General features: G+C 32.3%; 3 protein-coding genes across 11 annotated transcripts; 1 reads left to right on the forward strand and 2 right to left on the reverse strand.

Moving 5' to 3' along the window:
• Positions 1-182: 182 nt before the first annotated feature.
• LOC128874905 (E3 ubiquitin-protein ligase TRIM33) lies at positions 183-5635 on the reverse strand. 2 transcript variants are annotated; one of them, XM_054120063.1, is made up of 11 exons: positions 5168-5635; positions 4757-4986; positions 4395-4675; positions 4190-4300; positions 3915-4109; positions 3732-3844; positions 2330-3583; positions 2005-2143; positions 1739-1922; positions 1500-1652; positions 183-1416 (listed from the first exon to the last, which is right to left on the reverse strand). In XM_054120063.1, the coding sequence occupies exons 1-11, from the start codon at positions 5496-5498 to the stop codon at positions 1243-1245; spliced, it is 3165 nt and encodes a 1054-aa protein (XP_053976038.1). In that variant the 5' UTR covers positions 5499-5635; the 3' UTR covers positions 183-1242. The 2 variants fall into 2 exon arrangements, with proteins under 2 accessions (XP_053976038.1, XP_053976037.1); XM_054120062.1 differs by having other exon boundaries at positions 184-1416; positions 2005-2164.
• Positions 5636-5914: 279 nt separating this feature from the next.
• Positions 5915-8140, forward strand: LOC128874699 (WD repeat-containing protein 55 homolog). 3 transcript variants are annotated; one of them, XM_054119669.1, is made up of 8 exons: positions 5915-6170; positions 6285-6482; positions 6547-6739; positions 6817-6999; positions 7099-7172; positions 7251-7417; positions 7484-7701; positions 7806-8140. In XM_054119669.1, exons 1-8 carry the CDS (start codon positions 6131-6133, stop codon positions 8062-8064), a joined length of 1332 nt encoding a protein of 443 aa, XP_053975644.1. In that variant the 5' UTR covers positions 5915-6130; the 3' UTR covers positions 8065-8140. The 3 variants fall into 3 exon arrangements, with proteins under 3 accessions (XP_053975644.1, XP_053975646.1, XP_053975645.1); XM_054119671.1 differs by having other exon boundaries at positions 5917-6216; XM_054119670.1 differs by having other exon boundaries at positions 5919-6116.
• LOC128874697 (cytoplasmic FMR1-interacting protein) lies at positions 7920-14043 on the reverse strand. Of its 6 annotated transcripts, none has more exons than XM_054119661.1 (8): positions 13553-14043; positions 13130-13357; positions 12870-13049; positions 12610-12791; positions 9591-12533; positions 9369-9516; positions 9062-9290; positions 7920-8058 (listed from the first exon to the last, which is right to left on the reverse strand). In XM_054119661.1, exons 2-7 carry the CDS (start codon positions 13337-13339, stop codon positions 9075-9077), a joined length of 3879 nt encoding a protein of 1292 aa, XP_053975636.1. In that variant the 5' UTR covers positions 13340-13357; positions 13553-14043; the 3' UTR covers positions 7920-8058; positions 9062-9074. The 6 variants fall into 6 exon arrangements, with proteins under 6 accessions (XP_053975636.1, XP_053975635.1, XP_053975634.1 ...); XM_054119660.1 differs by lacking the exon at positions 7920-8058 and having other exon boundaries at positions 8282-9290; positions 13553-13732; positions 13952-14043; XM_054119659.1 differs by lacking the exon at positions 7920-8058 and having other exon boundaries at positions 8282-9290; positions 13553-13732; positions 13860-14043.
• Positions 14044-14084: the final 41 nt, after the last annotated feature.

Consider the following 14084-nt stretch of genomic DNA (forward strand, 5'->3'; position numbering starts at 1 on the left):
CCTGGCTGCGAACAATACACCGATTGGTTACTGATAAAAACGCCAACCAATGATAACATTACATAAAGACACGTGGTTATACGTTACATTTGAAAAAGTAAGGTTATACCCTTCAAATAATTGAATTTATAATACATATTTTTATACATATATTACTTTTATTTTGTTACAAGTTTATTTATTTCATGATATGTAATGGTCTTTTATTTATTACACAATAGCATTTTAAAACATTAATTTCATTTTATTATGTAAAAAGTGACACAACTAATTTGTCTTATACATTTTTTGTTGCAAATTACAATTGCATAGAAAGCAAAAGGATCTTAAAAATTTAAGTTAACATTCCTTTGCGAAACTGATTCATTTTTGTATAGTGTATATATTTAATTCAATGCATATCTGACAAGTTCCCTACATTCGAGTGCTATTAAGTAAATGCGATAGGATTAAAATATCTTAATTTAAACAAAATCGTAAATGTAAAAGAATAAAGTAACTATGAAATCGGACCATTAATGTAATCCGTTCGATACATTATCTCGCAACAATCAATTATGTATTCGATTGTTAAATACCATGCATATTTCAGAGTATTGTATGAAAGAATTAATGATTTCCTTCAAAAAAATATATGAAGGTGATATCAGTTCATAAATTGTTCAATCAATGTTTTTTATAACATAGTCAACTATAACATTCTATCAACAAGTAATACAACGTTTAGACTATAGAATTTAATTTTATTAGAATGATATTATGCATAGTATAAGGTCGTAATACTTTCTAAAAAATATACTTGTGTATTTACTGAAATACTTCATTGTATAACTAATATAATTATTCGTTAATAATTCATTGAAATGTACAACTCAATGATAAGTATTTCAGAAATCGACTTCATAACGAATTCATCAATAATACCAACAGTTATTTTATGGACAAAAATTATCAATAAAAATACATTCACCGTTAATTTATAAATTCATGCAGTTGAATGTCAAATTTCTTCTATTAAACAAGACATCTAAACAAATATTATACTACAATTATAAATGTCTTTACTGAGTGCAATTGTTTCGTTAGTATTTTTAAAACATTTATAATGTACTACATAAATTTATTAAACACGAAAAGCAATATTTAATGTAAATAAGATATGTTGATGGACTGCTTTCAAGTAGAATTCTACTATGTGTTTTAAAAATAACATACTCCTTCAAGTGGTTAGTTGTGAAAAGATTAGTCGGTCACTATGCGACGGTATTTTCTATTAGGCGGGAACACTTCCTCGTCTTCATCTTTATCAGCAGAAAGAAAAGGATCGTCGTAAGCATAGTTTGGCGCCCATTTTAGCAAGAGTTTCTCAAAAAATTCTTCTAAATTACGAGCTTCTTGGTACACTTGTGATTCAACCTAAATAGAAGAAAATTACGCGAGTAAATAATCTTGTCGGTGTAAATATTAAACGTAATTATGAGCTTTATAACAAAACTTACTGGGTTGTATGTAAAAGCATTCTTGAACATTAATCTGATGTCCGCCATAACTTGCCTTAAATCCGTGTAATGATTCGGGTGCTCAGGCTTTAATTTATCTCTAATTACGTCTAATGCAATTGGTTTCTTTATAATACGATGATAATCAACTATCTATTAATAACAAATGAAATAATTAATTACTTTTGTATTTCTTAAATTTTTAACACGTGTAAATATATTCTGTACGATAAACTTACTTCGTTAGAAACAACTTCACGGAAAGGTAAACTTTGCTCGTGTTGACAATAAAGTTCCAGCACAATTCTTTGTGCGATTCGTAACTCTTTCATACTCATTGTGTTTGGCCTTTTTTCTCCTAATGATTCGTCTGAGCAATCGAGTACGTTTGTACATAACATACATTGCCAAGTTTCGCTTTCACTAATAAACAAAAAAAATGTTTATTATAATATTTACAATTAGAGAACATATTTCATGTAAATTATACTCTTTCTTTACTTACTCGGGGAACGATTTTAAGCTAGGAATATGACAATATAAGTGGAAGACTTTTGGGCATTTATCACAACAAAGTACTGCATCTCCTCCATCCATGCATACTGCACACCAGTCCTCGTTAGGATCATCCTTTGTCATGGATGCTGCAGCATTTTTTGAATTATCTAGTGAACATATAATTATGTACGTGCATTTATCACTTTAGCATTATCTATCATAGTTCTTCTAAAAATATTTGAGGTGTTAATTACATATTAGCACTAGAAAATTAATTTAGAACGTTTAGAATAGCGCGAATCACTAATTATTTATTTAAGATATTATAGTACCTGATGAATTTTCAGCCATTGGATTCATTCCCTCATCGGTTGAACTATCTACTTGAGCAGAATCCAATTGATTTCGTTGGGCTTCTGGTATTACTACGATTCCATTACTATCTAATTTTGCAATAGTAAGCATTAAATCGTTTAAAGATTTTTGGCAAAACTTGTCCAAACTCTTTTCTGTTTCATCCGATTTTCCAGGAGGCACAGGACTAGGTGTTTTAGGTACCGATGAGCTGACTGTATGACCAACGGATACAGAACTTTGCGATTGGGGTATCGGATTATCGGGAGCAGTATTTGTTTGTGTATTGTATTTTTGATTGACGTTTGATTGTTGATTTTTTAGTGTTATTTTATAAGTATCATTGATAGGAACTGGCATTGGAGGAGTGGGTTGATGGCGAGAAGGATAATAAGGAAGACAGGGATTAACATTTTGGGGTATGTGCCAACGAGCTGTACCGGGTTGCGGCACAGGATAATTTAAATGCTGCGCAGACGGAGAACCTGGATTACATTGTTGAAGTCTTATTCCAGATACCATAGATGTATTTGTCGGTTGATACGGATGTTGCGGTCCCGGTCGTTGAGAATTACTCGAAGGATACCTATAGGGTGGCAACCGATATGGTACATGATTTGTAGAAGGTCGGTAGGGAGGAGGATTATGTGCAAGAAGCCCACGTAAACTTGTATTTTGTCCAAGTTGATCTATATGAACTTGCTGATGAGGATGCGTAGATGACGTTACTTGTTGATGACAACTTCCCAATGGACGTTGCTGCATCATTAATGGTTGCTGTAGTCTACTGTTAAAGTTAACTGTGTATGGCACACGTGGTTGATGTGCCTGTGATTGATGACCCTGCGGTGACGATCGAGGCGGCATATTAGTCATAGTATAATGTTGCATGTAATTTTGCGATTGCGCTTGTTGCTGTTGCTGCGCTTGCTGCTGCTGCTGCTGCGATTGTTGCTGCTGTTGTTGTGGCACGGTTTGTTGTTGTTGAGGCGTTAAATGAAGAGGCACTTGTTGATAGGAATTTTGTTGTATATTATTTGATTGCTGCGTCGTAGGAGGTATTTGTGCAGCTATGGGAGAACCATCCATGGGCGCATTTGATAAATTAGTTGTTTGTTTCTGATCTGATTGAGATTCATTGTACGACATAGATGGTGTACTTATCCCAGCCAATGGAGAAATCGAAGGATATACTCTACCATCCACAACTATGGCTCCAATTGATGAGACCACTAAAAAATTAAAAAGAAATATTTAATTTTATAAAATGCGTTATTGCATTATTACGATTAAGAGAATAAACTAATCCTAGTTTATAGGAATACCATAAAATTCCTATATTGAATAACATAATTAAGCACCTATTTATATTAATTTAACCTTTTATCAAATCTGGTACTTTTTCCAAAGATAAATGTATTCTAACAGGTATTTCTGGGTTTGGAATGTCAGCTCGTCTGCTCTTTATTCTTTGCAAATGACTCGTAACAGATCTGTAAATACACCATTGTAAAATAAATTGCAAACACGTTAACATTATCATAACTGAAACTAAATACATACTTTTTACTGTAAAGTAATTCCATGTCTGAACCCTTCTTTAAGGCATGAGTCACAAATTGGATGCAATGATCTGTAAGCTTTGATAATTGGTCTAAAGCAACTTTTTTCTCATTAAGTGTGTTTTGCTTTTGATCGCACACTTCGTTCAAGCGCATAACTAATTGCTTTCCCCGTGTATTAATTGCGTTTGTTAACCTGCAGAGCAAAGTTTCATAAATCAAGCGAGACTGCTTGATTGTTGGACAACTTTGTATATAAAGCTAACAACTACTTACTGCACCACCATTTGCGTTATATCTTGTACTAAATTTTTTTTCTTTTCCAGAATAAGAACTTGCCTATCTTCTATAACTTTCATTGCGCTTTTTAATAAAACTCGTTTGTAACTAAACACACAAATACATTGAAATTTAAAGATAAATGGTATCGGTATTTGAAAGCGAAATTAATAAGAATAAAATAAAAAGGTAGTACAATTACCTGACTTCTTTAAGTAAAGTTGATACAGAAGCACGTGTTTCGGCAGCAATTTCATGAATAAATTTGTACTTATGATCTCTATGTTCGCTTAACTGACAGTCCCTACAAGTAAGTTTATCACATGTTTGACAAAATAAAGACAACTGTTCGTGTGAATGAATTATACAAAATAAATAGCCAGGTATCTTTTTGTTGTTTTTTTTAACATTATCTCTATCATTGGCAACTTCATCCTTTGGTTTAATAGTATGATCTTTTGTTATTTTTAATCTTTGATGTGCCTTAAAGAATAAAAAATTCAAAATAATTCCTAATTACTTGTCAAAGATAACAAATATATAATAATATCATAGTTTGTTTACCATAACACAGTTCTGACAGATAAATTCTTCGCACTCTACACACCAACTGGTAGCATTAGCATTATCATGACAGCTGGTACACTTCTTTTCTTCTTCTGTTTCTTTAGATTCGTCGTCGGTACCTGGGCTACTATCTTCCTCTATAAACTTTGAGAGAAACCTGTTCTCTATTAAATTGTCTGCTTGAGTAGTAACATTACAAATTTGACAAGCAATAACATTGCTTTCCACTGTAACAATATATATGCACTTAAACTTTTATAAGGAAAATGAGACTGTTTAAAATAAACAGTTTGCTGGAAAGAATGAAAGAGTCTTTGTTCGTTTGTTTACAAGTAAAATACATATATAAAACCTTTTTTAAATATTATTATGTAAATACTAAAAGCGAAACTATTTCGATAGACTTACACAAAACATCCACGTCGACCGATGTATTGTGATCGCTCAGTTTACTGTTGACACATGCAGAACATGCTGCATGTAAACACTCGAGAAGTTTTGGTTCATCACCAAAAACGAATGTTTTTCCACAGAATACACATTTCGATAAAAATGTACGCGTTTCATTTTCCTGGCTCTCGGTTGTGCACTCGATACGTTGTTCACACTCTTCCTCAATGCAAACGCCCTGTACTTGAGATTGTGGCATCTCTTGCTTCGCGCCAGTTTGGTCGTGTGGTTCTTCTTTAACCGTTGCTATCGAGCCTGTTGTTAAAATCTCGTTTGTTCGTGTCTCCATGTTAAAAATATTCGAGCATAAATGGCTACACACAACAATTGTTTTTACAACTTATGAAAATATATTTTTCTTGAACTATGTAGCGCCATGGTACACTCCACCATGCTACATACTTTAATTTACTTTAATCACTCTAATTGTTCCAGTCTAGATGGGAAACCGAATGGTGGAACCAATGTTGCATATAGTGTCGCGCTCTATAGTAAAAGGCTTGGTAGCTTTATTATTTACATGAAAATTGAACCATAGACTCAAAAAAGCGAACCTACGATCTCTATTTGGAAAATATTTATTATATCTAAATCTATACGAGAACAACTTTAATAAAAATTATGGTAGATACTTCTCATTAGATTTCGGTGAATTCATATTTCGCGTACATTTGGTTATATGTAAATGGAGAGTTGTAGCTATTTTGAGAATTCGCCATGAAATTTTTATTTTCACTGGTTCACGTGGCGTGTATACGGTGTATAACCATTAACCAGTATAACACTAACAGAACAGCCTAACATATAACACGGAAGTTTGTAAATGTAGTCTACGATAAGAGGTGTTAGAAGTCACAGGCTATTTTGTATCTTTCAAACATGCATTTTAACAAGGAAAAGTTAATAGGTACATTAATTTAAATGAAAGTAACTGGCAATGTAAAAGGATCAATTGATAAAAGTTAATTAAATAGTTTACTTTATGATTTGTTCATGTATACAAGGCGGTTTGTGTATTTTTGTACTTATTGTAAATAATTGTACAACGAGTACCTAATTGATAAATAATTTACAGATAGTTTTACTCGAGACAGTGATGATATCGATGATAGTCAAGACAGTGATGATAGTGACGATAGTTGGGAGAGTGATGATAGTATGCAAGCAACCATAGGCAGTGACGATACTGTGCGCAATATCGATGACTCCGATTCAGAAAATGATAATGCCGAAGGTTCTAATTCAAATAATAATCAGGTTTCCACTTATGCGGGTATGTTTTACCTTTATAATTAATTATAAAATTCCAAAAAATCATTTCTTCGTCATGATTAAAGGTGCAGACACAGAACCAGCTCTGTTAAATGAAGATGAAGAAGAAGATGAAGTAGTAAAAGCAATAATTAGATCAAAAGATGCACATACAAATCATCCTCCACCTATTACAATAGAGGATCACGTAGTAGATATATGTTTTCATCCCAATTCAGATATGATTGCTGTGGCTAGTATCGTAGGAGATGTTTACTTGTAAATTTTACATTTACATATAGTATTATGCATAATTATGGATAATTTAATACATATATGAATTCTGTACATGCTAGGTACAAGTATAGCAATACAGAAACGGAACTTGTGTCTACTTTAGAATTACACCTTAAAGCATGTCGTGACATAGAGTTTAATGAAAGTGGTACAATTTTATTTTCGACTGCCAAAGATTTGTCTATAATGCTCACAGATGTAGAAACTGAGAAGTTAACAAGGTTATATGAAAATGCACACGAGTATGTATAAAAAAAATACCTCTTTTAATCAAATATGGGCATTTGTTGTTTCTTTCTTGATAGTGTTTATATATGATTTACAATTAATTTACGTTTCAGGGAACCGATATACACAATGACTGTAATTGGAGCACACATGTTTGCAACAGGCGATGATGATGGTGTAGTAAAATGTAAAAAATTACATTTATTTTTATTTTTCCAATATTGTATTACAATATATTGTATTATTATGCCATAAATGTTTTCAGTATGGGATCTTAGACAAAGAGGAAATGCACCTGCATTTTCATTAAAAAAAATGGAAGATTATGTAAGTTCCATTGTAACAAACAGAGAAGCAAAGTATTTAGTATGTGCTAGTGGAGATGGATCTCTTACTACATTCAATATTCCAGGAAAAAAGATGCATGTACAGGTAAATGGCCATAAGTACTACATATTATTTAATTATGCACGTTTGTATAATAAACGTTTTCAACAGTCAGAAGAATACGAAGAGGAATTAACATGTCTCGGTATATTTAAAAATGAAACAAAGATTTTGGCGGGTACGAGTAAAGGAAAAATGTATGTATATAATTGGGGAGAATTTGGTCTCCACTCGGATGAGTTTCCAAATGTAACTAAGAAAGGCATAAATTGTATGGTTCCGATTACCGATAATGTTGTAATAACAGGAGGAGAAGATGGTATACTTAGGTAGGAAATAATCTAAATTTTTAGACAATGCTTCTAGTTTATTGTTTATTATATAATTTATTGTATTAAATAAACTAATGTGTATTTATTATGTTATTATGTAGGGCTACTAGCTTGTTTCCTCATCATCATCTTGGAGTAGCTGGACAACATAACTTTTCCATTGAAACTCTCGATGTTAATAGCGACGGTACATTAATTGCATCTTCTTCGCACAATAATGATATCAAATTTTGGAATGTACAATATTTTGAAACATTAAATGTCGCCGAACGTGTGAGAGGCGGAAAACAGAAACAATTAAAGCATAATCTTCCAAGTAGTAAAATTGATGATGCATCGAACTTTTTTTCAGACCTTTAATATAGAAATAAAACTAATAATTTATGTGAAATGTTGTATATTTATTATTAAAATTATAATTTTAAATGTAATTATACATAGAAAGTTGTCGAATGTATTGTTCATGAAATATTGAACACTGATTCACAAGTGATGATTAGATAACATGTTTCCATATACAAGTTTCATCTTAATCGATGACTTAAATACCATACATATATTGACCATACAATGAAAAATTGAACACTGTATTATATTTGCTTAAATATATGAATAAAATTTGATATAAATAGCGTTATTTAATAAAACTGTATATTAAATTTGTATAAACCATGGTAATCAGGATTTAAATTTCATTGTCAAAATTTTATAGTAAACTTTACATAGATCGAAAACAAGTACAGAATCACAAATTTGAGCGTTTTGTCTATCTCTCTAAAACTATTATAAAGTACGCGTTGTGAAACACTAATGTTTAACCATTGCATTGTACATTTTGTAATTTACAGTAAGTTATTTATCATACAATTCTTGCTGTTCTTAAAACAATAATCGAAGTTTATTATGTAGGTTTATAAACAAGAGATTTCTTAAATAACGATAATAATTAATTGCATTTTTATCACTGCGATTACAAACGTTTTACACTTTTCGTACTTTACATTTCACGATTAAAAATCTCACATTACATCGTGAGATTTAAATTATATTTACTATTAAGTTATAATAAATAATACTGATATTCCATAACATTTAATATAAAAATCTGAAACTTGGTATAGAAATAAATAATTCGAATTTTAAATGCTTCTCTATAATCTCCCGAAACTAAGTAGATAAGTAATAAAGTAATAAAAGTTTTATTATACACCAGAAACTTAAATGTAGAATGTGTTCTTAACTTCAAATAATTTAATTAAAATATTATTACATTTCACATTAGATTACTACTCCGAAATACGAGTTATTTAAAAAGTAAGACTCAGCTTTTATTATATTAAATTACAAATATGCTTACTTGTAACATTACTTTACTGATGATTCATTTGACGCAAGTATTCTGGCGTGTGATAATGTTGCTGCTGTGCATGAGCAAGCGAAGGATGAATAGGAGGCGGAAAACATCGAACATGTTCAACGCTTGTTGCATCACCGTCTCCACTCTTCAAATACTTATTTAATACAGCAAAAATTTGAGAATTTAATACTTGGAATCTTCTGATTCTATCCACCATTCTTTTTAAATGCTGTTTAATACGACCGAAGAAAATTCATTATTTATATATATTAACAAAACTAAATACCATTTACACATAAATACTTACAATTCCTTTAACATTTTCATCTTTACCATCTACGCGTTGTACTCTTAGAATGTGATAACAGAAATCAAGAGCCTCGAATCGCCTCTGTTGGCCAAGTAATACTATCATAGCACATCCAGCCCAATGTAAGCCTTCGCCAAATAATTCCCTATAACAAAAATAATGTTACACAGTTTTCTGTTCTATTTCAGTTAGAAGCAAAAGTCCAATTATAATACTAACTCAACAGTAAATTCTGTTTCTCCAACAGGAATACAATACACGAATTGTAATGCGCTCCATAATCTATGAAATTCTGTGCATTCATCAACATTCATTACTCCGTTTGCAGGAGGTGGGCCAACCCAAATAGGATCATCTAAGAAACTGCGTAATCTACCGAGTACCACATCAAATATTGATAAACCGCAACACAGCCGTTCTCGTGTTAATAAATCACCCTCTCTGGCAATCATTGCTTGCTTAGCTGTACCCAGTTTATCTACATTCGGAACAATTTGTAAGGCTGCATATTTAGCTTCGAGTCGTTTCTGTTTGGTTTCCGGTTTCTCGCCCTCTTTACAGTAAGGACGAGGTAATATATTTTGAAATGGCGCTGCGTGTAATAGATCACAAACTTCTTCTTGTGATAAAGCTTGTTCCATTAAAAGACAGAACAAAATTGTGTTACCAAACTCGCGAAAATTATGAAAAAGCTCAGTTTTTGCATCAGGATATTGCACAATGTCGTTTAATTGGGCATGATAATATCCAAGAACACCCGGAGATCCGTAATCATATCTTGGCAATTTACAGACTTTTGGCATAGCTTCCATTAAGGTCTTAGTGAATTGATGTAAACTTCCTTGAATTAAAGACTTTACAATTTTTAAAAGTTCTTCCATTACTACTGCGATACCTTGATATCCAAGAAGTTTACACATCGTACGGAAATGTTGTGGGCCAACAAACCCAGAATATTGGCCATATTGTGTACTATATGCTAAGTTCAATTGTTTACTTCCCCAGAGATAGTGATGAGACATTTGTGGAGGCTTATCTCTGTGTACTGGTTGCACGAATTGAAGTCCACGACATTTTACAAACCTATTTGTTGCTGCATTATAACAATAATTTGGTAGAAAGTCGTAATTTAGCTCCCAAAACACATGAAGTGTAATTCTTCCGTATGGAGCTAGAACGTTATGATTTGCTTCTCGAAACATTGCGTCGTATTCATCCAAGGCAAGCCATTTACTTAAAAGTTTATGAGTAAGACGATTAACTTGTAGAAGTCCTTCTAATTCCACAACGCCTGTAATATCTCCAGATTCAAATTTACTAATTGCTAAATCTAACGATTTTTGCATATCTGCATTAATACGTTGGGTAATTAACTTGTTCAAATCAATACTACGTCCCAATAACTGAACATGTCTTTGTTTTAGTAAAGTTTCGTATCTATTAGCGCGCGGATATGCGAGTAAATAGGCTCCTTGAGCAACGCACTCTACTCGGAACCTTTTGTCTAACAATATACTTGCAGCTAGTTGCTTATAATGAGCAAAAATTTGTTCACTAAGCTTGTAAACGAACTGATCAAAACACAAATTCACCTCAGCTTCCACTTCATCATAAAGAAATTGTTTACGAAATATTGTCAGAGCATATAACGCGCTATCATTGTACAAATCAAGTGGATATAAAACATATTCCATCATTGATGGTTCTTTGCTTCGCAATATGTGATCGGTTAGTATCCACGGCATAGACATCTCGATAGGAAACTGAATACGTTTCTCCATGGTGATCAAGTCGCTGCATTCTTCGTTATGCTGATGACGTACTTGGCATTTCTGTATTTTTCGGCCCATGGTCATTTCTAGATAAAATTCTCTGTACCATAATTGAGATAAATCACAACAATCTTGTAATGATTCACTAAAATTTAAAAGATAGCTCCAATAAAAACTAGTTTTATGGAACTGATCAATTTGTACAAGGTATTGGCCATCGATGTCTTTTCTCAAAGTACGTTTACCACCGCTCTTATCGGCAATTAATGATTCTAACATAGTACGAACCATGTAAAGTTGCGTTGAAGAAGGTCCAACGTTTCTTCGTGGTACCTTTATACCAAATCCATTATCAGGATCCTTTTTTCCTTTTAATGCAGGATCCCCTAATGGTTCTACTCCAAAATGCCAATCTGCACAAGTTTCCCTTACAGATACAATTATACTTCTAATTAAATCTTTTTTATTTTTTATCGCCTTACGCAGTGGTTCACGGAGAGCCAGCTGTACGAAATCTTGTAATTCCGCGTATATATTTCTACGTATCGCATCGATAAATACAGTTTCCATACGCGCCATTAATACTTGCAATCCCTTAATCATCGCAATAACTTCTATTAGAGCAAATTTTTCTTCATCTGTGTAATTGTAACGTGTTGCCCTTTCGTATTCTTCAGCTTCTTGTGGACATTCCTTATTCATGTGATGATCAGTGGGGTGGAGAAGTTTCCAACTATAAAGTTCTGTTACCACGCTTGTCCATTGGGAAAGTAATTGCAATCCACGTAATGCTAATTCAGCAGTTTCTCGATTTTCTGCATCACTTCCACATTCTTTGTATGTTGTAGTTACTTCATTACTGTATCTCGCTAATTCGCTAATGTATTTTACATGATCTTCCCTGATTTGTGGAAGGTGTACCATAAGATCTGCTTGTGGACTTATACTATTTGATGACGAAGACAATGGCCACCTTGATGAATCAAAGTGTTTAGACCGTTTGATGTAATTAAACGGCGCGATTTGCATATCACCGAATAACGGTACTACTTCTAAATTTTTAAAGATTCGATCGATTCTGTCTAATTTTAATTTCTTTTTTTGATCTAGTTTATTGATATTGCATAGTTCACTGTCCATTAAGAATAAGCCAAATCCCATAACTTTTACCAACATATGCTTTTCATTTGGTGTCAAGTACATCTTAGTCTCAAACATATGAACGCATATATTAACAACATCTGCAAGTAACTCTTCGTATCCCGCAATTTTTTCCAAATTTTCTTTTACAGTATCGCGAATTTTATTTTGTGTAGCTAAAAACATCGATAAGTTTTGTGATTCTTGTAATGTCTGAGAGTCAGACATGACTTTAAGAAATTGAGCAGCTCTGAAATGAGAGAATAAACATATTTACAAGTCTAACAAATTTACTCCAATAAGTGGATTGATAAGATTAAAGTTACCTTCTGTATGTTGAATAATCATTTTTTACACTTGATTTCATATTCTTCAGTTCATCTAAAACTGCAAACATATTAATAAATTTTCCTAAAGTAAGCAAATATGCTTCAGAAACAAAGTCTTTCCTTTTCTCATGATGACACAAACGTTTCACTTCTCCAGAAAACCTTTCAATTGCCTTTCTCTAAAAAAATAGTACCATATTATTCCATAGATGTATGCAAATTTTCACACAAGGAAGGTAAAATGATTAAATACTCACTTGGAAATACATAAAATTTAATAACTTGTTTACTTCTGGTGCTAGTACTTCCACTGTCTTTTCATAAATTTCTACTCTATTTGGTTGTTCATTAGATTTTGGTTGAGGAATCGCACGAGAACAACATCTCCATGTGTATAGCATTACAGCATGTTTCAAACCTTCTTCCAATAATTCATTCTTCAAAATTAAGGCAATAATAATTATATTTTTAAATATAATAACAAAGAATAAAATAAATGCTAGTTATAGATGCATACCAAACTTGCATGAACTGTAGCTTCTTCAATGTATTTAGCAATTCCTGTAACAAAACCATTTCTGTCTTCAAAATTAGTATCAAAATTGGCTTGGTACACTACAGAACATGGTTGTGCTTCGATACATGGTTGCTCATCTGGTAATGTAAATTCATCGAGCACATCAACATTAGATAAAGCATCACCCAAAGTTACTTTGTCGGTAGCCATTTCAATCTAAAAGTAAACCTACATAAAAGAAACAATAATTTATACATTGTTAACAGCTATATCAAATTAAAAGTGGTATTGACAAATGGCATTGATTTTGTACAAATGGTTACTGAAAAATATTTCTAAAATTTGAAATTAAGAATTAAATATAAAGAGTGACATAAGCAGAGATGGTAAAAGTTAATTGTCACTTTTACATTAATTACTTACCTCCAGAGAGGTTATCTGTCTCGAAACTTAAATATGCTAGAAACTTGTATTTTTCTATGAAAAAATAAAATAGTTTTCAAATGTCCCACAATATAGTTAATACATTTCCATGCAATAACGCGTAAAATTGTGCCGTGAATGCATAGAATCGCAACTCTAACACTCCACCCCACCCTCGAACTGGAAAACAAAGGGTGATTATGATTATCCTATCAACAATACTCAAGCTCTATACATATATGTACAAATAGTTCAGCGTAGTAGTAAATCTATCCTTTATGTTTTCTGGATTTTGCTTGGTTCTCACTTTCTCTAATGTGTTATCTTTCCTAGCGCTAAAAAATTCTTAAATTAAGTCAATTAGGAAATGAACAATGCAAGAAAATAGAAGGACCATACATTTTTGTCTATTATTTTTTGTCTATTCACTATAAACACCCAAGACGCCCGAAACGGCCCAAACCCAAGTTTGTAGTGACAATAACAATACTTCCCATTATTCGCGCTGTACCGATGGCACCACTGATACAAT

Source organism: Hylaeus volcanicus, chromosome 4 (genome assembly GCF_026283585.1).
Source record: "Hylaeus volcanicus isolate JK05 chromosome 4, UHH_iyHylVolc1.0_haploid, whole genome shotgun sequence".
Lineage (NCBI taxonomy): Eukaryota > Metazoa > Arthropoda > Insecta > Hymenoptera > Colletidae > Hylaeus > Hylaeus volcanicus.